This window comes from Rhodofomes roseus (genome assembly GCF_022264815.1).
Source record: "Rhodofomes roseus strain CIRM-BRFM 1785 chromosome Unknown C8Q71scaffold_10, whole genome shotgun sequence".
Taxonomy (NCBI): Eukaryota; Fungi; Basidiomycota; class Agaricomycetes; order Polyporales; family Fomitopsidaceae; genus Rhodofomes; species Rhodofomes roseus.
This window is the reverse complement of record NW_025952966.1, coordinates 851,525-877,019: the sequence shown is the minus strand read 5'-3', so window position 1 is coordinate 877,019 and position 25,495 is coordinate 851,525. Positions and strand designations below refer to the sequence as shown.

Here is a 25,495-nt window from a genome sequence, read left to right as displayed (position 1 = left end):
TCTAGAGAGAAATCCCCTCAGCACAAAAAGGTTTCAGAAAAAGACGCGGCTACGCATTGAGCGACTCGTGGCCGTTGTTCAGAGGGGGGACAACACGTCAACTCGGTGAGGGAAAAGGAAAAGAAGGGACGCGTATTAGCGCTGGCCGACTAGCGAGCTTCCTAACCTTGCCTGGCAGACGGCACGTCACGTTCTCGCGTCTTAGCACCCAAGCTGATACTATGCGCATCGGTCTGGGGCAATCGACATCTTGTAGAAGTCTGCCGTTACGATGATGTGTTTTTTGTGTTGGGCAGTCTGACGCGTGGAGGACGATCGACTCGAGGTCGCTGGTGCCTACGGTAAGACATGTCGCTTCGCGCATCGACACGCGTGCAAGCAGTTTTAAACCTCAATGTGCATCATCGATGTCTGTATCAACAATGAATATTAATGAATGGGCACTAGTCGTCATGTAGGCGTCGACGATCGCCGCGTCCTCTCGCGCGAAAACACGGTGTGACAAGGTGTGACAGAACGCGTTTTTGGTAACCGTGACTACGCATGCACGACGCGCCTGTGGCGTTGTAGGTTCGTGCAATCACTGCACGCTAGCATCTAGCTAACCTACGCCAGGCGACTAGGCCTGATTTTATGTCGAAAAAGGGTCATCTTACAAGTATGTCTGCCGCAGAAAGAATCCAGGCCAAGGACGCCGCTCACAGTCTTCGGATCGCAATTGTATGTGTTCGTTCAAACCGACTCCTGTGATTGCTCACGACCAAGTTTAACGTAGGCTGTCGCTGCCTTGCGGCATAAGCCTACGGACCAATCGTACGAAGGTATAGCTACCGTTTGTTGTATGAGTATTGCCCACGCTGACGACGTCTATGCCTCAGCATATATGCTCGATCTGCAAGACAAGTTCCCGCGGAATTGCGTGCTGCCACCAGACGTGTGGCGAGAACGCGCACTTGCACTCGAGAAAAAATTACAGGATGTGCAAACAAAATATGACAGCGAACATATTGGTGTGTCTTGTTTCAGGCGGCTCCGTCTCGCGATACATCATTCACACCGCAGACGGGCTGTGTCTACGTCTGCACCAGAACTCGAGGCACTGCGCCAGTCCAGCGAACAACCTCCTGTTGGTTCCGAAGCCCAACCCGAAACAAAGACGATCGGAAAGAAAAAGAAACAACCGAAGAAAGTGGCACGCTCGGCCGAACTTGCTGCCTCAGCTGAGATCCATCCGACCTTGCGGACCATCCTAGACCCATCGCAAATTGGTGCGTACTATTCCGAGGCTGACTCTACATTTTTGGCTCGCGACCGCATGCACGAAACTCAACTCCCATGTCCTCCACAACAAACCGCACTCCATCGCGCACCCTGTGGTTGACCGGCGCTGACTATATGCGCTCATCTCCACGCCGCAGATGCGACTCTACCCGCCCTACCGTCAACTGCGCACGTCCTGCGCGCCTTCGAGACCCTCGACCGGCTTCTCTTCATCTACCCTGGCACCAAGTCCTCGGGCGACATGTCTTCTACACAACCGCTTCTTGCGGCGGCCAAGCGCGCCATAGACGCACTGGGCGACAACCTCGCGCGGCTGCTCTCGCCGAGTCCGGATGCTGTGGCTCAGTCTTCGATGTCTGCTTCCGACGCTCTGGGTGCACTGGGTACCCTCGCGGAACGCTTGCTTATCGCCGTATTGCCACTGTTCAACAACGGAGGCCGCAAGCATGGGCAGAATTCGAGGAAGATCACTGTTACTGCTGAATGGAACGACGCTGCGCTAGACGAAATTCTCGGACGGATGACTACGATGCTCTTGCTACCCCTTGTCCGATCTTTTGCGCCCCTGTCTACAAATTTCCTCTACGCATTGCTACTCGCCCGGAACAGCAAGAACAACGCCAAGAACAAAGCCACACCGACGGGAACTCGTGCACGCGGAGGCTCACAGGAACCAACCGACATCCGTCCGGATGCATTCACGATGTTTGACAGGATCCTGTCGACCCTCGAGTCTCTATCCGCGTCCGCGCTCGCCGGGGCAGCCCGCGTCGTGCAAAGGATCAAACACGTTCTGACCATGGAGGCCGCTCGGGAGCTCGCCGAGCTATACTCGGACAGCCGCGCGCCGAGCTTGGGCACAAACACCCACGCCGCAGGACGCTCCGTCGCGGAGGCGCGCGCACGTACAGCGAAGGCGAAGTGCAAGTCGTCTGTGGATCGCGTGAGTAGGCTCGCGAGGAAGGACGCGCTCTGGTACCTGTGCAACACCCTGCAGCGCGTGCTGCCCCTGGGCGTACAACCGAGGACGGCAGCCGGGGACGAACAAGACGAGCTCCTCGAGGAGACCCTCTACGGGATGTTGTCACGCCTGTTACGAGCATCACCGCCCTCGCACCTCCCCACCCACGCACCCGCCGACGAAAGGGGTGCAAACGCAGATGGGCAGGATCCCGCTGCTGCCGCAGGCACTTTGACGGTGCCCGAGCGCGTCGATGAGCCTCCTCCCGGGCGCCCGCGTTCCGGCAGCGAGGGGGCGCTCGCACCGGGGATGGGCGAGGTGGAGCGCGGGATGGTGCTCGCGGTGGTCGAGCGCGTCTGGCTAGGAGTCGGAGGCTGAGGCGGCCGAGGTGCGCGCATTGGGGATGGTACGGGGACGCGCGGGCGACTGCGTACGAACGTACATTCTAGGGCGCGGATTGGCTGGGAGACACCTCGGCCGCTCCTCTCGGGGGCGTCGTCCAATGGGACGCGCGGGATGTGGCAATTGGCTGGCGCTGTGCCGTACATCGCTGTTGGCTGCGCTGCCAGCTCTCTCAGGGCGAACAGCGCACGGGCCAATGGTAGGAGGGGGATCTTTCTTACTGCTTCGAGCTAGCCCTTGATTGACTTGCAGTTGATGGCCGTACGCGTCTGCATCTGTCTCGTAAGCATCTGTAGCGTGATATTTGATGGTCGAGCTGTCGATTCGACGTCGGCCGGCCGTCCAAGCTCAGTGGACGGATCCGAATCGAACTTGAACTTCTGCGAGTGTCAGCGTGGCGTGCGGTGAGTATTACAGTACCAGGACGCTCGGGGTGCCAGCGCATTGCCAGTCTGTCCATCTTCGAAGAAACACCCGACGGTCGCGGCCGATGCGTGTTGGGGACGTCGGCCCGCCGCGAATGCCTCGATTGCTCGAGATCGCAGATGGGTGCGTGTGTCCCTGTCGTCGCGCTGACACGGCTGGCGTGTCACTGTTGGCGCCCCGCAGATGTTTACCGGGCGATCGACGAAAGAGGCATGGCCGCGCGCGGTGCCGAGTGGATGTTCGCGGACGTGTAATTGCCGAGTCTCATCGTGTGGTCCGTCTGCAGCCCGTCGCTCCTGGGTCTGCATGTGAGGGTAACCAGAAGTCATTTCGGACGCATGACCATGTTCGCACCGTGAGCAGCGCGAAGAGTGTGTCAACGACAGTATTAGGAGTGCGTTTGCGTACGTATACAGGCGGGTCCTGTGGCGATCGAGATGCGTAAGGAGGTCAGGGTTGCAGTGATGTGTTTTCGTCCGTAACCGAACCCGCGGCGCCAGGCAGGAAATAGGATAGACAGAACATGGTGGCGCCGCGTTCGTCGCTGCTCCATGGCGCTCAGCAGACGTCGACGGTGTTCGCGAGGGAATTCCAAGCTCCATGGGTGCAGCGGGTATGGCAAGGGGCGCGCTGGAGTGGACGGCGTACCTGGCTTGTGGGCGACGTCGGTGCCGCTGGAAGACACGCGTAGAGATCTACGTGTCCGCGGAGGGCATCTCCAGGGCATCCGGGAGGCAGTGTGCATGTGTACGCGCGACGCAAGCAGGGCGGAGGATACTGGATATGGGCTAGGCATGATGGTCACGACGCGACGACGGGCGTTACTGGCGTTACCTCACGCCGTCGGTGACGTGGGATTCACTGGGAAGCGACATGCGGCGAACGCCAGCTCGCTCGGAGATTTGAAACTGGATTTACGACACACAACCAGCGGGACTCGGAGAAAGGAATCAGACCCTGGTAATTGTAAGCCCCGGCAAAGGGAAATGTGATATTTGGATTTGATTTGGATACGTAGCCGACGGGCCGCCCTGTCCTCGTCCATATGCCCGGTGGTGCGCAGGGCGCGCACAGGGGCTGGTGGCCCCGCAGCGGCGGGCAGTGGTGAACAGTAGGCCCGCCAGGCAGCGAGCGGGGGCCTCAAGGGCGCGGGGGCAGGGAGGGCGGTGCGGATATAGCGGCTACGGCAGTGGCGGAAGATATTGCCTGCAGTGGGATCGGTCGGTCAGCAGAGGGCGAGGCAGGGGCCGGCGCGGGAGGATCTCGGCAACGTGCGCGAGGCGGGGCAGGCGCCGGCAGGGAAAGCTTAATTGGGATCAAATCACAGCGCGGCCACACGCGTTGCCTCCGGACGGAGGCATAAGTACTTGAGCCCCGCCGCCCTCCTCCGTCCCCGCCTGGCGACTCGCCGTCTCCCCCCGAACTCCCCCCGCCCCCCTCTGAGGATGAACTACGCCGCCGCGCTCGCGTCCCGCCTCGGTTCCCGCCCCCCGTCCCTCCACACCGCAGACAAGGACGACCGGGCTAGCATCGCGTCCTCTCAGGGTGCGCGATCCGTCGCTGTCACGCGTCGTTCGCGTCGTATTGACGTCTCTTCGCTTCCAGGGACGAGCCCCTCCTCCGCGTCCGAGAGCTCTTCACTGAGTAGTCTCGAGACCCCCGCAACCTCCTTCTCCGACCCGTCTGCTGGTCCGTCCGTCACACGCCGGAACGAGCACCTCGCGGTCCTTCTCCCTAAGCGCCAGTGGAAGGTTAGTGTTTGCCTGCCATATACGCACACCTCCCAGCATCTACCGTGGTGCCAACATGTGATTGACCCATCTGTCACATAGCCCGACCACCAGGCGCCCCACTGCAGCATCTTCCTCTGCCGCAAGCAGTTCTCCATCCTCGAGCGCAAACACGTGAGTTCATCACCATCTCATCATCCTCCGTCCTCACCGCTCATCTGTCCGGCACCACAGCATTGCAGAAAGTGCGGCGATATCATCTGCGGTACCTGTTCAACACGCTCGACACTGCTCCTCGACTCTTCAAACCTTGACTTCGTCTACCCTCCCCGCGACACCCCCATCTCCGTCTACGCTTCTCCCGCATCTCCGGTGTCGCAAGAACGCGTCTGCGATCACTGCTGGGATCAGATTCATGGCGTTGTAACGCCACGCTCACCCCTCTCCCAGAGCGCCTCGCCACAAGCCCTCTTTGATTCGCCCAGGGACGCCTACTCCCCGGCGTCCTCTGTGTCCTCATCGAGTGGCATTCACACTCCGCCCGACATCCTCTCTCCAACCGCACGTCCTGTTCTGCGCCGTTCTTTCACTGCCTCTACTGCAGGCGCTGGTACTAGCTCGCCTCGCCCCCCGTCATCGCCCCTCCGGTCGCCTGTGCAGTCATCGCAGACGTTGTCTGCTATGGCTAACGTACACGTTGCAGACCACGAGCTTGCATTGACGGACAAGCCTGTGGAGGATCTCGGCGAGCTGGAGGCGTATCCTCTCCGGCGCGCTAGCCAGATATGTAAGGCTACGGGCGGCGGGCGCTGGGCCCCGAAGCAGTGTATCAACCTGATCGGGGACCACCTGCCCGGCCAGAAGCCGCAGTACCTCATCGAGCTGGAGCGCGAGGAGGCAGAGCGGAAGCGGCGGAAGGCGAACCCAGTTTACGAGCACGGAGGTACGTGATTTGTTCGAGCAATGACAGCGTGAGCGGAAAGCTTACTCTTGTTTATTATCTCCGTTAGACTTCAAGCTCCGGGCTCCTCATGAGGTTGGACCGCGGTCGCCCGGTGGTCCCGTCAACTTCTCTACCTACTGAGGTGGTTTATCCCCTCTGCCCCGCCGTCGTCACCCTCCGTGCACTGTTATCGTATAGGCCCGCCTATCCCCGGCCGGCCTCTCCTACCCGTATGTTATATGTTAATATCCTCCTAACCTATCAGCTCGTCCACTCCTCGTCTCCTCCCTCGTGCCCGTGGCCGTCTCCGTCCGCCCCTCGCTCTGGAGTGACTTTATGCTTGCTTGCCTGTCGATACCTTCTACCTCGTTACTGCCGTCCACCGCTCGCCGGATCTGGACGCGTGCTGCCCGCTGCAGGGCCCCTTATCCTTCACCCTGTTTATAGGTCTTTATTGCGCGTCCGCTTCTTGTTGTACATATATATTGCGGCTTGCCCGCTGCTCGGACCGGCCCCGGACTCGGGCCTCCGCACATGCACTCTTGTCCCTCTCCTCCCGTCCCCCTATCCTCGTATACGGTAGTGTACGTGCGCTCCTGTAGTGTTAATAGTGTGCTCGCTCGTCGTGTATCGTCCGCCTCTGCGCTCCGTTCGCTCGCTCGTTCCGGTTCTCGTTCTGGTCCCCCGTTTCGTGTATAATTGTGGTGTGGTGTAGATAGTTTAGGTGCTTGCTGTTGTGGGCTGCCTCCGTAGTGGTCGAGGAATGATAGAGTTTCGGCCTGCTCACCTATGGGTGGGGGGCTTGTTCTGGTTTTTGGTTTGGTGTGATGTGTTTGTGTAGTTGGCTTTTGAGGTAAGGAGACGGGAGTGTGCATGTATGTGGCCCTACGCCGTTTGAGACAAGACACCAAGACACCATGATCAATTCGTAGACGCACAGAACCGTGCTAGTGTCTACTCTACGTCGACGATAAGGATGGTGCATGATGAACAAACACGCTCATCTCCGACACTAGCATTGTGACACGTCTCGGGATACTTATGTTTGGATTGAGGGTCCTTCTGTCAGTGCACTGCTTCAAGTCTGCTTCAGACTAGCACTGAGCTAGTGCTTGCTCTCAGACTATGTTTCACAGATCTCGGCCCCGAATGCAGGAAATCTGAACCTCCGTTTGATTTGGATCATCGATGTCAGTCTGTCAGTGTACGTGTACTACCATCTGATTGTGAGCAGGTTGCAACTTGCTAAGTACTTAGTACGTGAGTGAGACCAGGTGAGACCTGGCGGTGCATGTGCTTGTGTGTGTGTGTGGCTGGACGTCTCAGCTGAGGTTGTTGTGGGCGACCTACTAGAGGCGTTTCGGGGCCGTCACTGGCATGTATGAGACAAACGCGACGCGCTGCTGAAACGCCCTCCGCATGTAGATCTAATGGTTGTGACCGGTTTGGATCTGTGTAGTAGGTCAGGTTCAGGCCGCCCTGTCTGACAGTGAAGATCGTGTGGACCAAGAGTCCAAGACTATGGACATATCGGTCCGCGCCAGTGCGATCTTGCTTGCCCCGCCTCGGATCCGTAGATGCGCACAGCGGGCCGACGCAGAATAGGCCGACCGCAGCTGACACCCCGCCGAGCCCGACGACCTGCCGGAAGCGTCGAGCCCGGGGTGATTAATGATTCTCGAGGCGATCGCGAACCGAGACACATGCGGAACGAAAAGGTAGTGCGTCGCTCGGACGATGGGACCATCACAAGGGTAGCTTTCAGTCGTGTGGAAGCGGAACGCGGGGGTCGTGGGCAGGCCGGGCTCAGTGGCAGCATATGTGACTGCCATTGACAGGTGTGGGAGCGCGGTCGCTCGGACGTCGGTCCCGCTACTGTGTAGGATGTGCTTCGAAGTTCGTGCCCTGTAAGCGCGAGTGCTTTCTTATTGCTTGCTGGGTGGGAGCTGGTTACCTTCCAAAATTTGAGCCCCGGGTGCCCCCTGGGTGGGAGCGCGGTGGTTCGCGGGTGTCTTTGGGAATGTGCCAAGTCGGGTACCGCATGTAGATCGATCTGCGTAGGCCTTTTCTGAGAAACCTCTGAGAGATTCGTGAATTCAGTTTCGGAAATTTGAGAACTCACATAGAACTGATCTGTTGAATCCAGGGAGCAGCAATGTAACAGAAAAATCGACGAGATCTTGTCCAATCCTAGTCTCGGGAGCATGGGCCGGGTCGAACGAGGGGGACTGTACAAGAGGTAAATGGAGGTATCTCCTAGCCAATAGTAACCGTCCTCGCGGAGGGGCCAACCAAGTGTTACATTGAAAGCGACCACTCCTAGGGTCAGCTCAGACATACGTACGTCGACGCCTCGGTCGCAGAGCATTGGCCCGAAGTCGATCATACATGGACTTGTGGTGGCTATGGCGAGTTGTGAGACATCAAATGCCTGGCGATCACAGCGGTTGAGAGCGCATAGACGGTACAGTACATCTCACCCAGATGGACTACTCCGTGGTTGTCGTGTGGTCCGAGTCTGGTGGAAGAAAGAGGAAAGACGTGATTTGAATTGGAACTTACAGAGGACGCACCTTGAGTCGCTCGCATTGTGAGTCTGAAGAGGGCTTCCGCAGGCCTTAGGCGGGTGTGCTAGCGTGCACAACACAGACGAATGAAGAAAGGATGACAAGCCTTTCAGGGCACGCTCCCAATCTCAAATTTACCGTCTGAAGGCTAGACCAGACAGCGATCCTGTGCAGACTATACTGGGTTGCGTTACTGCGCAGCTAGACACTTTCTTAGTGTTGTGTCCGTGATGAGCGTCATGGTGTCTCGCCAACAGATGGTGTGGATGTCCATTATCGCGTGCTATGGGTTCAGTCTGTTCATGCATGGCATCCAGGACCAGCGCAGTCGTGCAAGGTGCCGTCCAATTTGACCATCGAAAGAAACCATATTCGATTTCCCAAATTGGTCCTAGGAGACAGACAGGAATGACACGAGGCAAAGAGGGAAATACCTCCATAAGTTTGCGACATGGTTCAGAGCGAAACCATCGCAGCCGTATCCACTCGCAGCAACGGCACTTCGATGCTAGACTCTGCAGCTTATATCGGAACCTATCCTCCAAGGGAGCTGGGCTCAACCTCAAACCAGGGTGAGAACTTCATTGAAACTTTTCGAACGACCGACTTACCCATAGCATCCGAACCGGACGTACCTCTCAAGAGCCTCTGCCGTTGGTCCGGCGGGACGGAAGACACCATTTGCGCGTCGGGCTAGCGGGCGAGTCGGCAGGTCCGATCACAGCCATGCATGGGATCACTACTGCGGTGTAGACTGAGCGTTCCCGTTGTCGCAGCAGAGGCCTGCGTATGCAGCTGCTGCGTCGCTGCGCGGTAGTGACCCGAGTAGGATTGGGGACACTCGCGGCGTTCATAGCCGCGCCTGACCGCGCAGACAGGCCCACTGGAGGACGGCGAAGAGGAGCGGTGCAAAGTGCGCGGGGGCGGAAGAGGCAAGCGCTACGGGTACGTAGGAGCACAAACGCGTCACGGTGCCGCGCCGCGGCGTGGCTGTAGAGGGACGTCCTGCCCGCCGCCCCTCTTCCTCTCCCAACATCTCCCTCTCTGCTCGCCGTCGTCCCCGTCGAGCTCACTGTGTCTGCTGTGTCACGGCCGCCGTCTGATTCGCTGATCGTGCTGTGATCCGCATCGCCTCGAGCGCACTGCAGCACCCGACATTACGCCCGCACGCGACGCCTGCACCTGAGGCTGCCTGCCACACCGCTCTACTTAACCCCTTGCCGAACGCCACGCCCCGCACGCCAGCCTCGCTGCAACCATGATGGGACTCTTCAACCAGGCCACGCAGAAGGCGCACAGACCACGCGGGTCCTCCGACGACAAGGGTAGTCCTGAAGCTGATGCTACCGATTCCGATGATGTCTCTGTACTGTCCGTCTCTTCCTCCCACCTTGCCCGCCATGTTCTACTGCTCCCAACATCGCGATGCTGATGATGACGTCTACTCTAGGGATGAGGAGGAGGGCTCTATCATTAAGAGCATGATCTCACAGCTGAGGTGCGTTCTATCTTGGGCAACGCGCTGTGTGCCGTGAAGGTGGCGGTGTCGTCGCGCATACACTATTTCAGGCAGAGGATATCTTGCCGAGGAACTCTCATCTTTCTGTGAACTCTGCGTGGGGGGCTGGCAGAGTGCTCGCCCACGCACTTGAGGCATCGACCACGAGCCTCGCGCTCGACCGTCACTGGACGACTGTGCTTCATCAGTGCATCGTCATGTCTTGAACCCATGTTGAATGGCATACGTGCACATTTCGTGACCAGAGAACACCCAGTATGCGCGAATACCGGCATCGCCACCGCGCCAAGGCACAGCACTGTCCCAAACGATGCTGACTGCCTGGTACAGAGTAGGAATGGATTTGTCGAAAGTCACCTTCCCAACATTCGTCCTCGAACCGCGGAGCATGCTTGAGCGTATCACAGACTTTATGTCGCATCCAGATCTTGTCTTCGGGTGCGCTTTGCCTTCCATTCGTGCGCATAAGTACTGATCCTGGGCTCTTGTACATGTATTCCTGTGGCATGCGACTGCGATTTCTACTCTCCCCAAAACCCTGCTTCTGTGTACACGCCTGTGAACCCGGTGGTCCCACCCTCTGCTAAACCTCCACAGCGCTGAGCAAGAAGACAACCCCGAGGAGCGTTTCATCCGCGTCCTCCAATACTACCTCGCCGGCTGGCACATCAAGCCGAAGGGCGTAAAGAAACCGTGCGTAACACCGTCATCTCCGTCGCGCGCGGCCGCAATGATCGTCGCCTCCCCATAGGTACAACCCCGTGCTGGGCGAGTTCTTCCGTTGTCGGTACGACTACCCCGACGGCTCGCAGGGGTTCTACATCGCCGAACAAGGTACGCCGCGTCGGACTCCCACCCACCCTCTTCCCGTTCATCTCCGCGTGCGCCGTCTATTTCTGCAAGCTGACTGCGAGCCTCTCTTCTCTTTCGTGCTTCCCGCACTTCGCGGCGTGCGGTGCGCCTGCAGTCTCGCACCACCCGCCCGTGTCCGCGTTCTACTATGTCACGCCCGCGAACAAGGTCGCCATCGTCGGCGAGCTGCGGCCCAAGAGCAAGTTCCTCGGGAACAGCGTCTCGACGCAGATGGACGGCGAGAACCGCGTCTACCTCATGGGCCGGCCGGACGACGGGCGTAAGTCCCCTCTACCCCTCCCATACCGAACCACACCACGCTCACCCTGCCGGGCACGCAGCATACGTGATCTCGATGCCGAACATGTACGCGCGCGGGATCCTGTGGGGCAAGATGGTGCTCGAGCTCGGCGACACGTGCACGGCGCGCAACGACCGCAACGGGTACACGGCCGAGATCCAGTTCAAGACGAAGGGCTACTTCTCCGGCACGTACAACGCCATCCAGGGCCGGATACGCGCGGGCGGCCAGGAGACGGGCGAGGTCACGGGCAAGTGGAGCGAGGTCATGGAGTACCAGAGCAAGAAGGTGCGTGGGGGGCTGCTGGGAGGGACGAGCGCTAACGAGCGGCAGATCGCTCAGAAACGCGTCCTGTTTGATGTCCAGAAGGATGGCGACAAGGTCGCGCCGAAGTGGGTCGCGCCCGAGGACGAGCAGGAGCCCAATGAATCTCGGCGGTGCGTCGCGCACACGCGAACCTGCTCCCACTGATATTTATGCGTGTCTGCCGGTAGCCTATGGCGAGACCTGACCGAGGCGATCCTCGCCAAGGACATGAACGCTGCGACCGAGGCCAAGACGGCGGTAGAGGAGTCCCAGCGGGAGCTACGCCGGAGACGGGAAGAGAGCGGCCAGCAGTTCGTCCCGCGGTTCTTTACGCAAGATAAAGATGGGCGGTGGGTGCCCAAGCTCAAGTACGTTCCTTGTCGTTCTGCCACCTGCATCAAACTCAGATCTCTTCCGTCAGCCTGCCTGAGGACCCGCAAGAAGCTGTAGAAGCGGTCAAGGCGTGGATCTGGGCCGCGCCTCCTGGCTCACAGTAAACACATAGACATCTCTTGTAGGGGCAGCAGGAGAAACGTAGGCACCGCACGACTCCCGATATCCTCCCTCCTCTCATCTCCATTCCAAGGTTCCCGTACCGTCCCACGTCTGAACGTTCTACGCATGCACGAATAGCAAACTACTGTAATGCCAGTTTATTCAATGAAAGTAACTTAACAGCAGATGTGTACAACAGGCGGAGCGTGGTCGGTGTGGTGGTATCGTAGTGACTGCAAGTGTGTGGTGCGGACGGGGGCCGACTGCGGTGAGCTGAGGGGACAACGGGAGTGGTATTTATGGGCGGCTGCCCGGGGGTAGGTAGCGACAAGTGTATGTGGGTAACATAATGCATATATGATGAGACGAGAACAGACGAGATGCGCAAGACGTGGCCAGATGTAGCAAGGAGACAGAGGATATCAGAGTGAGAAGATCAGAGCCCGAGACGAAAGTAAGCAAATAGATAAACGACAGCAATCCGATCCAACGTAGTACCCTCCAACTACATCAAAAATATCCAAAACTTCATCTTCTCACCGCTCTATGACCACCAGCCATCGTCGCCCAGGGTCGGTGCGGCCGACACGTTGCTCGGTGTTGGCGACGGAATCTGGGGACGGTAGTATCCACGAGGCTTCTTCGCCTGTGGTGTGGCAGGTGCCATCGTTGTACCGCGCCGAGGAGCATGGATGGAGTCCCACACCGACTGTTGCGGAGTAACAGGGCGCAGAGGCTCGCTCTTGATATACTGTGCGGTAGGCGTAACTGACCGGTCCTTCTCGGTGTAGGCCGTGCTAGCACGGGAGTCTGGACGTGCGGCAGGACGACCGTTGCCATTCCCGTTCTGGTAGCGTGCCTTGGGCTGGACGACCTTAGCAGCTGCGGCGGCCTTGTTAGCCTGATCAGTCTCAGCCTGGAGACGCGCAACCTGTGCTTCGAGGGCAGCGATCTGGTCGCGCAGCTTGTTCTGGCGATCCTATACAGCCGTCAGCACAGGGAAGCGACATCGCGTACACATCGACGACTCACCTTGTCTAGCCGCTCCTCAGCGTCGCGCTCCTCCAATTGCAACTTTGCGAGCGAGTAATCCGCGTCAAGCTGTGCACGAGCCTCCTCAGCGCTGTCTAGCTTTTGCTGCGTCGTTTCCAGCTCGTTCGTGGCGTCCTTCGCGCGCCTCTCCCACTCGACAGCACGCTGCTGTGCTTGTACAAGACTTTGCTTGGATGCCTGAGCGACCTTCTCGCTTGCAGACAGCTTGATCTCATACTCTTTGACGCGGCGCTGAAGAGCTGCGTGCTCGCTCTCGATGGTCTTGCTGCGATCACGAATACGACGCAACTCCTTGAGCTCCTCGGTATCTGCCTGGCCGACAAGGTTGGTAAGTGCTTGGATCTGCTCCGCCGCTGTACGGAGGTCCTCCCAGTTGTTCTGCTGCGCAATCAGATCCGAATATTGCCTGTGTTGCGTCGCCAACTCATCGGCTACGATATCCTTCTCGCGCGTGACAAAGGTAACGCGCAAGTCAAGCGAGTCAACCTGCAGGCATGTGTCACCCAAGAAGTGTACTATCAACATGAATCAAACATACCTGTGCCTTGAGCTGCTGTTTCTCGTTGGTGAGTTCCTTATTAGACGCCTCGAACTGAGCGATGCGCCGGGAGTCTGTCTGCGCCTGCACGTCGGCAGTCTTCAGGCGTTCAAGAGCACGAGCCAGGGCCTCCTCAAGCTCGAGATTCTTGGCCTCCGCGGCCGTAAGCTCGAACGTCCTGGCGGTAACACTCCCCTGCAAGTCATCCACTTTCGCGGACAGTTGGTCGCGTTCGGCATCAGCAGCCTTCAGACGCTCGGCCAGCATGTCCTTCTCCACGCGGACCTGCCCGTGCTGGCCACGAGCTTTGGCGAGCTGCACTTGCAGTTCAGCACTGGTCGTCATGAGTCGGCGGATCTCCTCTGCGTCTTTCTGTGACGTGTCGCGGGAAGTGAAGTCGGCGTGAGCATTGTGCAAGATCCTCGTGGCCTCGAGCATGGCCTCCGGCAAAGTGTTGATGTGCTTGACGATATCCTGGCAGAAGTCCGAGAATTCTTGCGTCTGAGAAATGAGGCGCTGCTGCTCGCGGGCGACGTCGCGCACAGAAGACTCTATATGCGATAGATTCTTGCCGTACGGCATGTCCTGCTCAGCTTTGCCTGTCCGAGTCTTGAATTCCGCTTGAGCGCTGCCAAGCGCCTCCGTCGCGGCGTTCAGTTGCTGGGGAAGGTCGGAGAGAATACCCAGTATATCTTGACGCACAGACGACAGATCCACCTGAGGCATGGGCCCAACTTGAGGGGTCGTGCGTCCAAGCGTATTGACCACTGCTTGGAGCTCGCGGATGGGTGTCAGGACCTCGGCGATGCTTTGGGTGACTTTGTCTGTCAGCGCGTCGATATTGAATGCACGGTCCCGAACAGCAAGCCGAGAATCGAGACGTTCCACCACCAGATCGGAGACCTGCTCCTTGATCTCGTGCGCATCGAGGGGTGCGACGATCTTCCGGACTTCGGTGGTAAGGCGTCCGACAATAGATTCCTCGTCGATCGCTGGTGTGGGGGAAGCAAGGGATGGCAGGAGCGGTCGGAGCTTGTCTACGATGAGGCCAGCCGTTTCACGCTTGTCCGAGGCGAGGTCGATGAGTTGTGAAATGTGAGGTTTGACAGCCTGCGTGAGCTGCCCGGTGAGGCTTTCATAGTCGATCGGTTCAGGGCGGAGCGAGGCGATCTGCGGCATCAACACGCGCATGAGCTCGTGTGCGATCGTCTGGCTGTCCGACGGTGGTCGATTGGCCTCCATGGCCTGCAGCTGCATGCTAAGCTGCGAGGTAGCCCCGGCGACAGCGTTTACGGTCCTGTTGCTCAACTCTTCCACAAACTGCATAAATACGGGATCTCGGCCCCGGGCAGCAAGCAGTTGCGCGAGATCTTGCTGCATGAGGGCACGCGACTCGGCATGTTTCTGGTCAATAATACCCTTCATCATCTCGAAATCGAGCTCGCCCCGAGCATCCATCTGGCTGTCCTCAAGACCCCTTGCCGCAGACGCCTGCAGTTGAGCGCGGAACAACGACACCACCTCAGAGATCATGGCCTCTGTCGACGGACTCAACGTCTGGCCACCAGCCTCCTTCACTTCCGAAAGGGTACGCCTGACGATGTCGAACTTCTCTTCCAGCAGGTACTCGAGGCGCTGTTCGTACTGCTGCATTTCGATGCGTCGTGAGAGGTTGACAGGAGGCAGGGAGACGTCGGATCCGGAGTCAAACTCGTCATCGCTGCCATGGTGATGTCTCGTTGGCGCAGACGAACGACGCACAATTCTCTCGGGCGTGAAGATATCGTGTGGCGGAGTTGGCTCGCGCAAGCCAGGGTCCGTGAACAGTCGGTTGCGAGATATTCTGTGGGAAATTGGAGGTACGTTGAGGTCGTCCAGCGAGGGTCGGGGACTATGCTCGAAGATATCTCTCGAGCTGAGTCTGGAACGGACTGTGCGACGGGTTCGGTCATCCTGCTCGGTGTTGACTAGTGCTTTGAACAAACCTGCCGGTACCGTGTTCGTCGAAACGGGGTGCTTGAAGTCGAGAGGAATTGGAGCGCGCTTCGGCTTCATCGTCGGCGGGAACGGCAGGTCGTGCGCAGCCTCTGGCTCGCTGCTCGGACCAGCCTGAGGAGGCATATTCTCATCGCCCTCGGTAAAGGCCCTCGGCTGGTGGGCCAAACCAAGGGTGCCGGAGTAGCCAGACACGGTGAAGGGCTTCGCGGCAACATTGAGGCCACCATCCCTGAGACCCAAGGAACTAGCAGGAGGGCTAGTAGGCGCAGAGACTGCTTTGGTGATGTCCGGAGGGAACTTGAAAGACGACATATTATGGACGCCATCCTCGTCCTCTCCGTCGAGCGTAACGCTCGACCCGCGGCGCTGCCTCTTTTCTCTGCCCTGCGCATCCCGATTAGTCGCGACCTTGCTCGGAGTCGCAGTAACTACATCGGGCGGTGTCGGCAGAGGCCGTGGTGCTTGCGGAGACGAGAACGTGAGTTGCGGTACACCAGGGGGCGGGCGGAACGTGAAGCTCGGTCTGAACTCCGGGGCGGCAGCACTGAGAGGCTTGCCGAACGACGGCGCGCGAGCGTGGCCCATAGTGGCCATATTCGACGTCACGATTGCCGGTGGCTGGAACGAAGTTGAAGACCAAGAAGAGCCAGACTGTCGGTTGGTACCGAAGACGAAGGGCTTCGCCAAGGGGTTCAGTGATTCCGTGCGGAGTACAGAAGCAGAAGAAGGTGCAGGCAGTGCAGGAGGAGGGTGCAAGCCTCCAGGCTGCGGGTACTGCTCGGATGCTTCTCTCGAATGCGCCAAAGCAGGGTCGTGATACGAGTACGGTGCCGATCCAGGGCGTGCTTCCGGGAGAGGAGGCAAGGGTCGCCCATGGCCACTAGACGAAGGCCTTGGGAAATGGCTCCGAGCGCCAAAGCTGAACGGACCGCGCGCATTCTCGTCTTCGCTGGGGTTCGACACAATGTCATCTTGGTCAACAAATGTAGGCGCGATATCGGGTGGTCTCGGGAAGTTGGGTAATCTCCTCGGTGTATGCGTCTCAAGCTCATGCTGTGAGTGCCGTCTCTGACGACGAAGTGTGCGGCGTTGCACGCGGTCTTGACGCGCCCGCTCTTCGTCGGATGGGTTCGACCATTCCCCAATACTCTGCAAGTGGGACATTTCGGTTGGCAAAGCGATGAAATGCGATGAGAAGATAACTAACCTCGTCTTCCGAGGTCTCTGCACCAGTGCGCAAGTCCTCCGATCCAGTCCACTCACCGACCGCCTCCTGATCGTGATCCATATACTCATCCACATCCTCTACCATAGGACTGCCATCCGGGCTGCGAGCGGGTACCGGGTCGTGCTTGGCCTCCATGAAGGTAGACGACCCATCATCGATGATCCCGCCCACCGAGCGCAATGACAATGCCGCCGAAAGCTTCGATACATGCCGCGAATGGATTCGACTCTGGGCCACAGTGCTGACATCGTCTTGATCTTCCTCATCATTGCCGGCGTCTTCTACCTCCGTCTCGACACCGTCTTCGCGAATCTCTACGGGCGGCGGACGTTCCTCTTCCGGTTCCTCTTCTTCCGGGATGTTCACCCCAAAACCACGCATAAAGTCCGGTCGAGTTTCTGGCCTGGAGAGCACCGGAGGAGGCGCGAGCGTCGCCAAGTTCGCTGGAACGCGTCCCTGTGGAGCCTGTATGTCCAACTTCGCAGGACCTGGAGACACGCGTTGGATCTGATCGGAACCCAAGATCGCACCTGGCCCAAACGGGTTGAACGCTGCTGCAGGATTGTATACGGGCGAATGTGTTTGGAATGACGGTGGCTGTGCAAGGGACATACTATGCCCATGCCTGCCTCCCTGGAAGCGCGGCGGCAACTGGCCCGGAGACGTCGATGAAAAAGCTGCTGGGGGCTGCGGCGAGGTTGCCAACGACGCTGACGCAGACGCATTCTGCGATTGCTGCAGCTTGTTTAATTTGAACATGAGCAGCGCAGGATCGGCGGGCGAGGAGATCTGCAGATGCATGTTAATCGCAAAGACCAACGTGTAGAACACGAGTTACGCACTGACGCAGCCCGAGCATGCGGGGCATGAATCTGAGGCACAGAGCCACCTGCGCCTCGCTCAACGCCGAGTCTCTCCAGCTTCTCCTCGATGATCTTCTGCTTAATCTCTGTCCAACCAGCCTGCAGGCGCGTAGTGTAGCGGACAGTTAGCGTACCCCCTTGTAGGACGACGAGATGGTACTAACCTTCCCAGGAAGGAAGACATCAACTGTGCTTGGTAGATGGTATCTCCAGTTGTCTGGCGGGTACGGCTCCGCCGTCTGTAGATCAGGGTATGCCAGCTCGCCTACCTGAGGGACCTCTGACGGTAGGAGAGGTTTCCTGGCCCATGTTTGACGCTTCGGTGGCGCATGGCCCTCGCCCGGCACCGTCTCCTTCGGGAGGTTCACGATATGCTTCTTCACCTTCGTTGTCGTCGTCGGCGCAGGCGACGCTGCGATGGGGCCGCCCGGGTTCGGGCTGACCTTGCGCAACGGCCCTCCGAGCACGGCTTTTGGAGGCCCTCCTGCACTGACACTCGGCGCGCGCTTGCTGCGAGGAACGAAGGGCTGTGGGAACGGTGGCACTCCCAGCAATGGTGTTGGGAAGCCCGCTGGACCCAACGGCGTCATTGGCATAGGTGGAGGGAACATGCCTGCAGCTACGAAGTGTGCAGCACTCGATTGACTTCGGTGCATTGACGGCCGGCCGGGTGCAGGCGGTGGTTGAGGGAAGAAGTTGGCCTGCATCGGGGTTTGCAGCGCGTTCGCCGTGTTCAGATAGGGCGGCGGGTGCATTCCGTGTTGAAGAGAAGTCGGGAGAGCAGGGGAGAAGAGAGGCCCATGGTTGTCGAAGTTGATAGGCTGCTGTGCGGTGAGGCTGGGCGGGATGTGCAACCTGGGGAGGTACTGCTGGCGGGGTTGGCCAGTCATGATGGGAGACCCGGACGCGACACCGGTTCTACGCTCTACGAGCTGCAGCGCGAGGGCTCACGGGAGCCTACGACGCAACGCCGGGTATATGGAGGGAGGGAGGGACAGCTCGTCGGGGCCACTGCGACGACGAAGGAGAACAAGTCGTCCGTGAAACTCCAATATTTCGTGGCCGTTCCCAAGCCACGTGGTCCAGGCATGGTATCACCCGCTCTCGAGCCTATTCGGGAAACCCCCGACACGCTTGTCGAGTCTCGACCTCCTCCAGTGGCACCACTGCTCGCGTTTCGCACCGTTTCAGGCGTATCCAGCTCGCATTTAGGCTTGGAATTCGTTCAGATTCCCCTGAACGATCTGCATATCTACGAATCCATGGCCATGAGACCAGTTGTTTCTTACGACGACATCACGACACCGGGACCCCCTTCGACTGCTCAGGCGAACGTTCGGCCGCCCGCAGCTCAGGGACCACCGCCGAAGAAACGCAAGGTCAATGGCGGTCCAAGAAACTCAAACCCGCGAGGCGGCCAATACCCGCAGCATTGGGATGAACCCGAAACGAGCGCGCCACAGATGACTTACGATGATGGCGAAGGTGAGGCCCCAGCCGATACGCACATGCAAGATGCGCTGGAAGAAGGGGAAGAGGAAGAAGAAGAAGAGAGCAGAGAGCTCACGCATGAAGATATTTGGGACGATTCTGCTTTGGTGGATGCGTGGGACTCTGCGATGGCAGAGTATGAGGTATGCTAGGCTTCACGTACGCGTGCGGTGTATGTATTGACTCTTTGCGAGGCATACCACGGTAAAGGCGGTAAGTGGAAGGAGGGGCCCGTAAAGAAGTCTCCGTTGTGAGTGCTGATTCTCATATGCTGTATTATCCCTGTTTCACGATTTCTTTACAGATGGTACAACGTACCACCCGCAACGTCGGGTAAAACGTCAAAGGGCAAGGCCAAAGCAGAGGGTGGGATCTCCACTGCTGCTCCCGTCTTCGGAAATGGCGACGCGCACGCAGACAAGGCCGTGAACGAAGACTCCATGCCGCACAACTTCGACACATTCGTCCCTACGCACGACCCCTCCCTCGCCGTAGGAAATGGTGCGCCTGGATCAGATTACGCAACGTATGCGCTGCCCGAATCCGGGGCCATGGTCAGTCAGGACGAAGCATTCTCGCGCGCAGTCAACGCAATGTATTGGAGCGGGTACTGGACCGCCGTGTACCATGTGAGTACTTCTGTCCTCTTCGGGTGTGAAAATCGTTGCTTACCCGAGGGCAGTACCATCGTGCAGGTGAGCAGAGGACCGATGTAGAGGAAGAGGTTGCCGAAGGTGAGGACACGGGTGAAGGCGACCAAGAAGAGGGTTTGCTTTCAACGCAACGGTAAAAGTGATCTCGATTGTGATGATGAGCCGCCTCAATATTGGAGTCTGTACGCATCTATGCAATTGTTTCGTTTCGGTGTTCTGCGTCGCTATCCGATTTGGAGCCCACCGTTGTTTTGTGGTGAATCGTGAACAGAGCGCACAAGTTGCGGAAGCACTCTCACTCGGAGATGAAACGTTGGTTTGTGCCCATTCATTAGACTCGTTCGTCATAACGTGTGTTCTTTATTCACTCGTGCGTCTCCTAGACATACAGAAGAGCAGCTGTTGGGGCCCTGTGCTGCGGCACTGATGTAAGGCTACGTAGTCAAGGGCTCACTTCAAAGACAAACGCTGATGTTATAGGTACATCGTCACCGTCTACTCAAGTATGCCGTCATGGGCTTCGAACGAGCCTGATCTCCCGCCAAAAGGGACCGTCAGATGGACGTAGGATGACCGCACGAACTCCGTCTCCCCGCTTTGGTCCCGGTCATACGTTGTCAGGTACGAACGATACCGTCAAATAGCAAAGCACATCGTATATGAAGTAAAGCCGGGGCTGCCGGATCCCGCGACGAAGGTGTGATTCTTGACTTGTGCACATGCGTTTGTTGTTGCTGTTGCCAAGAATCGTTACTTGAAATGGATGCTCGCAGGTTCTGGCGCTGTCGTCCTTCATACTCATGATTGTGTACTGGCCGTTGACCCTGTCTTCCACGCCAGTTTCAAACCCCGCAAATGCGGGAATCCGCTCCACATTCTTCCTGGCCATCTCGCGTTACATACCGCAGCCGCTGATCATGATTCAGAGAGACATGCGACCGCCAGACCGCATTCCGTTCGCTTCGATTCAAGTCTCGCCTCCGATGGGCTGGCGATGCAACTGATTCATCATGGACAGAACCCAGCAGCCACAAGTTCACGGAATATCATTCTGAGGGTCACAGCGGATAATGATGCAAAGTACTACGGCATGTGGGAACCCGTGTTATTTTATACTTCACAGTGCACGGCAATAGAAACGAGATCGATGCAATAGACCGCTGCGCAGATGCCCGAGAGATACGAGTACAGTCATTAATGCCATTTGACTCACTTCCCCATGGGTATATCAACGCAGGACGCGGTCAACGCGCGAGAAACAGACACCGCACCTAACTACGCGAATTCAATGGTTCTGAGTGCTGCATGGGTCGACGGTGCTCTACGCGTAGACGCGTCTCCATATGCAATCCATATGCATCCTCTTCCCCACGGACCGATCGATCGTCTGAACTTCGATCATCTACAAATACCAAATGAGGCAGGTCGCCTGCCCGAATAGGCAGACGACCTCACTGAACCGCTTACAGATCCGGCTCAGAGTTGGTACCTCGTACCTTCGCCAGTAACCAAGCTCAGATATCTGAGTAATATATACTCTTTCAATTGTGGTGCAGGAACGAAGTACGCGCGGGTGCAGGTCACCCGAAAGCGTCACATTTGAAGGCAGAGAGCAGTCCACAAATGCGCGACATCTGATTGGTCGAGCGAAAGTTCGGGTAGCACGCTGCGCTCAGTGCGCTGCAAGTGCGCTGCCTCGTATACTTATACAGACAGGTGTACTTCGCGGCCGTGGGCACTTCTCAGCGTCTTACCCAGGTGAACATGCATGCGCACTGCCTGCGTCTCCGATGTTTGCTCACCGACATTCCAGACGTAGACCCGTCTCTGATGTAGTCTCTCCTATGCAGACCCTAATAGAAGACCTCTTTGACAGAGGGGAGGGCTGTCTTCTAAGGCCCCGGTGCAATCAGGCATTGTGCACTCGATTGCACGCTCGCCGAGGGCATGCGCTTGTAGAGGGAAGGTGACTGACTGTTTGACGTTATGCGTAGCGAAACACTGAAGTGTGTAATAGCCCCCCAGTCGAGTGACTGGAATAGTACAGCATGCCGATGATGGATCCATGGACCACACCAATGCATGGGTCCGACGTGAAAGGTAGAACGAGATCGCACGACAGCCGACCGTCGACGCGAGCCAAATATTCATAGGGACGAGAGTCAATACAGGGACGGGCAAGGAGAGCATCCCTGGACGATAGGAGCGTACACAGTGGATGATAAGTCACAGGAAACCCGACCAAGAGCTTCGCGTATTCTGGGCCTCACGAAAGCCGACGGCCGCAGCGACACCGGGTAAGGACGATCGCGGACCTGCGGAGGGCTGCGAGCCAATCTGCGCGCGAGTTGGATCGGTCTTCGTGCCCGAGAGGATTGTCCTCGCCTCCAGGGCCTGTCAGACGGCACGGCGAGTGGGAATACGCGTGCGGACTTATGGGCGAGGCCGGGTGCGGCGCGTTCACATTACTCATGGACGCCAGCTGGATGGAGGAAGACTGTCGGCGAGTGGCCCCGGCTGGAGAAAGGTGGCCAAAGAACGCGGGGCACGACGAGGAGAACGCGATCATCGACGAGGAGCGAGGGTCCGGGGCGGCCGGGCGTTCAGGCAAAACGTTGACACGTGCACACACTCGGCGAAAGAGCGGGAGCCGGCCGTTGTCGGAGCGTTCGTCCGAAGGCCCAATCACGGGCAATAAATTCGTCAAGAGGCGCGGCCTTTGCCGGCAGACGTCTTTACCTCCCTCTCCTCGCTGTCGCTCGTCGTCTCCTACGACGATGCTCAACCTCTCCTCCCGCACCGCGCATGCGTGGCGGTCAGTCCAGCGACTGGCCGCCGGCATGGCCACCGTCGCCGAGGGCAAGATTGGCGACCGGAAGGTCGCCATGTCTCTGCTCGAGCCCAATGCGTACATCAACTACCAGCGCATTGAGGACAACCTCGCTATCGTTCGCGACAGGTGAGCAAACACGCTTTTTGTGTTCTGCGCACGCGTATCTGACCCCTCGTAGGCTCAAGCGGCCGCTGACGATGTCCGAAAAGATTGTGTACGGTCATCTCGACGACCCGCACAACCAGGACATCGACCGTGGGACGAGCTACCTGAAGCTGCGCCCTGACGTATGTGCCTGACCTCACAGTTACGTGTTGCCCGCTAATCCTCTCCACAGCGAGTTGCGTGCCAGGATGCGACCGCTCAGGTGAGTCTTCCCGCTAGACGAGGTTCTCGGAGTAGTATTGACGTCATGCGTCCCCGTACAGATGGCTATTCTGCAGTTCATGTCAGCAGGCATGGACACTGCCGCCGTTCCGACCACCGTCCACTGTGACCACTTGATTGAGGCCCAGGTCGGTGGCCCCAAGGATCTGGCGCGCGCGGTTAACACGAACAAGGAGGTCTACGACTTCTTGGCTACGGCTACGGCGAAGGTGCGCATAGTCGTTAGCGCCTCCGAGGGGCGCTATGCTTACACTTCATCCAGTACGGTCTCGGTTTCTGGAAGCCTGGCTCTGGTATCATTCACCAGATCATCCTCGAGAACTATGCCTTCCCCGGCGGTCTCATGATCGGTACGGATTCGCACACTCCCAACGCCGGTGGTCTCGGTATGGTTGCATGTGGTGTCGGCGGTGCCGATGCTGTCGACGTCATGGCGGGTATCCCCTGGGAGCTGAAGTGCCCCAAGGTCATTGGTGTTAACTTGACGGGCAAGATCAGCGGCTGGACTACTCCCAAGGGTATGTCTGATTTTTCCTTGTTTCTATCATCTTTCATAATCCGGTCGCAGATGTTATCCTCAAGGTCGCGGGTATCCTCACGGTCAAGGGCGGTACTGGTGCCATTGTCGAGTACAAGGGTCCTGGTGTCGAGTCGCTCTCGTGCACGGGTATGGCTACGATCTGCAACATGGGTGCTGAAATCGGCGCGACGACCTCGATCTTCCCCTTCAACCACCGGATGGTCGACTACCTCAAGGCAACGAAGCGCAGTGACATCGCCGACTACGCGAAGACCTTCTCGCACAACTTGCAGGCGGATAAGGGTGCCGAGTATGACGAGCACATTGAGATTGTGAGTACATGGCCGCTCGTCTTTCAGCAATGATGCTGACGTTCTTCTTAGAACCTGTCTGAGCTCGAGCCTCACATCAACGGTCCCTTCACCCCTGACTTGGCTACCCCGATCTCGAAGTTCAAGGAGGCTGTGGACAAGAACGGCTGGCCTGCTGACCTCCGCGTTGCACTTATCGGCTCTTGCACCAACTCTTCGTACGAGGACATGTCCCGCGCTGTTTCGATCGTCAAGCAGGCTGCCGACCACGGTCTCAAGACGAAGAGCCAATTCACGGTTACCCCAGGCTCTGAGCAGGTTCGCGCGACCATTGACCGTGATGGACACATCGCTGCGTTCGAAGGTGCCGGTGGTATCGTGCTCGCCAACGCTTGCGGCCCTTGCATTGGTCAGTGGGACAGGCGCGACGTCAAGAAGGGCGAGGTCAACTCGATCATCACCTCGTACAACCGTAACTTCACCGGCCGTAACGACGCTAACCCTGCCACTCACGCTTTCGTCGCTTCCCCCGACATCGTCACTGCCTTCGCGTTCGCCGGCGACCTCCGCTTCAACCCGCTCACGGATACCCTCACTGGCGCTGATGGCAAGCCCTTCAAGTTCGTCGACCCCACCGGCGCTGAGCTCCCGCCCAAGGGCTACGACCCCGGTCAGAACACCTTCCAGGCTCCCCCGAAGGACCGCACTACCGTCCAGGTTGCCGTCGACCCCAAGTCTGATCGTCTCCAGCTCCTGACGCCTTTCGCTCCATGGGATGGCAAGACCCCCACCGATCTCCCGATTCTCATCAAGGTTAAGGGCAAGTGCAGTAAGTACCGATATTGTCTTAGGGTAGTCAGAATTTACTCATGTCTCGTGTCCACAGCGACGGACCACATCTCTGCTGGTGGCCCCTGGCTCAAGTACCGTGGACACCTCGAGAACATCTCTCGTGAGTGTCACACTGTCTTGCTTCGTTACGGTCGTTTTAACCTGCTCCGTAGAAAACTGCCTGATCGGCGCTATCAACTCTGAGAACGGCGAGGCTAACAAGGTCAAGAACCAGATCACCGGCGAGTACGGCGCTGTCCCCCAGACCGGTGCCTACTACCGCGACCACGGCATCAAGTGGGTCGTCATCGGCGACCACAACTATGGTGAGGGCTCCTCGCGTGAGCACGCCGCTCTCGAGCCCCGTTTCCTCGGCGGTCTCGCTGTCATCACCCGTTCGTTCGCGCGTATCCACGAGACGAACTTGAAGAAGCAGGGTATGCTCGCGCTCACGTTCGCCGACCCTGAGGACTACGAGAAGGTCCGCCCCGACGACCGTGTCGACATCGTCGGCCTCGAGTCGTTCGCACCTGGCAAGAACGTCACGCTCGTGCTCAAGCACAGCGATGGCTCCAAGGAGGAGGTATCGCTCGCGCACAGCTTCAACCAGGGCCAGATTGAGTGGTTCAAGGCTGGTTCGGCGCTGAACCTGGTGAGTCCCCCCTTGAGTCTCCTGTAGGTGCCATGGCGCTCACTCGTGCGTGTGCAGATGGCGGCGAAGGCGAAGCAGCAGTAGAAGTGTGCGGACACTAGGGCGTAGCCATTCACGTTAACGATGATGATGCAGTCTGTCCTCTCATGCATGTCTTCTCGCATAGCTTACGATTGTATTCTTTTCTTTATTCGTTACCATTCTTCCTCTCCTTCTCGAGACGTGTAGTAGCTAGAACGATCGAATCGAAATTCCATGACTGGCTAAAACGCATGACGTTGAACGAGCGAGTTCGCGGATAGTAAATTTTGCGTTATCTCCTCTGTCCGCTGGAGCCTGCGTGCATCGACTGCG

At 58.3% G+C, this 25,495-nt stretch overlaps 7 protein-coding genes across 7 annotated transcripts; 5 read left to right on the top strand and 2 right to left on the bottom strand.

The window, feature by feature from the left end:
• Positions 1 to 583: 583 nt before the first annotated feature.
• On the top strand, positions 584 to 2,519 carry C8Q71DRAFT_759559 (uncharacterized protein). The gene is made up of 6 exons (XM_047923794.1): positions 584 to 720; positions 776 to 821; positions 879 to 1,010; positions 1,089 to 1,268; positions 1,419 to 2,213; positions 2,261 to 2,519. Exons 1-6 carry the CDS (start codon positions 634 to 636, stop codon positions 2,497 to 2,499), a joined length of 1,479 nt encoding a protein of 492 aa, XP_047778989.1. The 5' UTR covers positions 584 to 633; the 3' UTR covers positions 2,500 to 2,519.
• A 308-nt stretch (positions 2,520 to 2,827) lies between these two features.
• Positions 2,828 to 3,789, bottom strand: C8Q71DRAFT_57541 (uncharacterized protein). The gene has a single exon (XM_047919462.1). It carries the CDS (start codon positions 3,670 to 3,672, stop codon positions 3,034 to 3,036), a length of 639 nt encoding a protein of 212 aa, XP_047778988.1. The 5' UTR covers positions 3,673 to 3,789; the 3' UTR covers positions 2,828 to 3,033.
• A 501-nt stretch (positions 3,790 to 4,290) lies between these two features.
• On the top strand, positions 4,291 to 6,026 carry C8Q71DRAFT_57526 (FYVE zinc finger-domain-containing protein). The gene is made up of 4 exons (XM_047919461.1): positions 4,291 to 4,821; positions 4,903 to 4,974; positions 5,035 to 5,743; positions 5,811 to 6,026. Exons 1-4 carry the CDS (start codon positions 4,516 to 4,518, stop codon positions 5,882 to 5,884), a joined length of 1,161 nt encoding a protein of 386 aa, XP_047778987.1. The 5' UTR covers positions 4,291 to 4,515; the 3' UTR covers positions 5,885 to 6,026.
• A 3,201-nt stretch (positions 6,027 to 9,227) lies between these two features.
• On the top strand, positions 9,228 to 11,824 carry C8Q71DRAFT_759540 (Oxysterol-binding protein). Its single transcript, XM_047923793.1, has 9 exons — positions 9,228 to 9,681; positions 9,761 to 9,808; positions 10,160 to 10,267; positions 10,427 to 10,522; positions 10,581 to 10,663; positions 10,797 to 10,961; positions 11,023 to 11,270; positions 11,325 to 11,656; positions 11,710 to 11,824. Exons 1-8 carry the CDS (start codon positions 9,569 to 9,571, stop codon positions 11,451 to 11,453), a joined length of 990 nt encoding a protein of 329 aa, XP_047778986.1. The 5' UTR covers positions 9,228 to 9,568; the 3' UTR covers positions 11,454 to 11,656; positions 11,710 to 11,824.
• A 503-nt stretch (positions 11,825 to 12,327) lies between these two features.
• On the bottom strand, positions 12,328 to 18,353 carry C8Q71DRAFT_907607 (uncharacterized protein; the record flags this gene model as incomplete). Its single annotated transcript, XM_047928962.1, has 6 exons — positions 12,328 to 12,762; positions 12,816 to 13,322; positions 13,375 to 16,521; positions 16,580 to 17,389; positions 17,443 to 17,562; positions 17,628 to 18,353. 6 exons carry the CDS (start codon positions 18,351 to 18,353, stop codon positions 12,328 to 12,330), a joined length of 5,745 nt encoding a protein of 1,914 aa, XP_047778985.1.
• Positions 18,354 to 18,555: 202 nt separating this feature from the next.
• On the top strand, positions 18,556 to 19,883 carry C8Q71DRAFT_57267 (uncharacterized protein). The gene is made up of 4 exons (XM_047919448.1): positions 18,556 to 19,097; positions 19,149 to 19,204; positions 19,259 to 19,583; positions 19,650 to 19,883. The coding sequence occupies exons 1-4, from the start codon at positions 18,726 to 18,728 to the stop codon at positions 19,668 to 19,670; spliced, it is 774 nt and encodes a 257-aa protein (XP_047778984.1). The 5' UTR covers positions 18,556 to 18,725; the 3' UTR covers positions 19,671 to 19,883.
• Positions 19,884 to 22,384: 2,501 nt separating this feature from the next.
• C8Q71DRAFT_796898 (aconitate hydratase) lies at positions 22,385 to 25,225 on the top strand (the record flags this gene model as incomplete). Its single annotated transcript, XM_047925711.1, has 10 exons — positions 22,385 to 22,566; positions 22,619 to 22,727; positions 22,778 to 22,807; positions 22,869 to 23,036; positions 23,090 to 23,345; positions 23,396 to 23,679; positions 23,731 to 24,487; positions 24,545 to 24,610; positions 24,663 to 25,141; positions 25,199 to 25,225. 10 exons carry the CDS (start codon positions 22,385 to 22,387, stop codon positions 25,223 to 25,225), a joined length of 2,358 nt encoding a protein of 785 aa, XP_047778983.1.
• Positions 25,226 to 25,495: the final 270 nt, after the last annotated feature.

Bases quoted from the DNA above. Each gene is read 5' to 3' on its own strand.
- C8Q71DRAFT_57267 (XM_047919448.1), top strand. From the start codon at position 18,726: ATGGCCATGAGACCAGTTGTTTCTTACGACGACATCACGACACCGGGA. The intron at 19,205-19,258 runs GTGAGTGCTGAT...ATTTCTTTACAG, and splicing joins CCCGTAAAGAAGTCTCCGTT to ATGGTACAACGTACCACCCG. The intron at 19,584-19,649 runs GTGAGTACTTCT...ACCATCGTGCAG, and splicing joins ACTGGACCGCCGTGTACCAT to GTGAGCAGAGGACCGATGTA.
- C8Q71DRAFT_57541 (XM_047919462.1), bottom strand. From the start codon at position 3,672: ATGGAGCTTGGAATTCCCTCGCGAACACCGTCGACGTCTGCTGAGCGC.
- C8Q71DRAFT_759540 (XM_047923793.1), top strand. From the start codon at position 9,569: ATGATGGGACTCTTCAACCAGGCCACGCAGAAGGCGCACAGACCACGC. The intron at 10,268-10,426 runs GTGCGCTTTGCC...AAACCTCCACAG, and splicing joins CATCCAGATCTTGTCTTCGG to CGCTGAGCAAGAAGACAACC. The intron at 10,664-10,796 runs GTACGCCGCGTC...GTGCGCCTGCAG, and splicing joins GTTCTACATCGCCGAACAAG to TCTCGCACCACCCGCCCGTG.
- C8Q71DRAFT_57526 (XM_047919461.1), top strand. From the start codon at position 4,516: ATGAACTACGCCGCCGCGCTCGCGTCCCGCCTCGGTTCCCGCCCCCCG. The intron at 4,822-4,902 runs GTTAGTGTTTGC...TCTGTCACATAG, and splicing joins TCCCTAAGCGCCAGTGGAAG to CCCGACCACCAGGCGCCCCA. The intron at 5,744-5,810 runs GTACGTGATTTG...TATCTCCGTTAG, and splicing joins CCCAGTTTACGAGCACGGAG to ACTTCAAGCTCCGGGCTCCT.
- C8Q71DRAFT_759559 (XM_047923794.1), top strand. From the start codon at position 634: ATGTCGAAAAAGGGTCATCTTACAAGTATGTCTGCCGCAGAAAGAATC. The intron at 721-775 runs GTATGTGTTCGT...AGTTTAACGTAG, and splicing joins ACAGTCTTCGGATCGCAATT to GCTGTCGCTGCCTTGCGGCA. The intron at 1,269-1,418 runs GTGCGTACTATT...TCCACGCCGCAG, and splicing joins CCTAGACCCATCGCAAATTG to ATGCGACTCTACCCGCCCTA.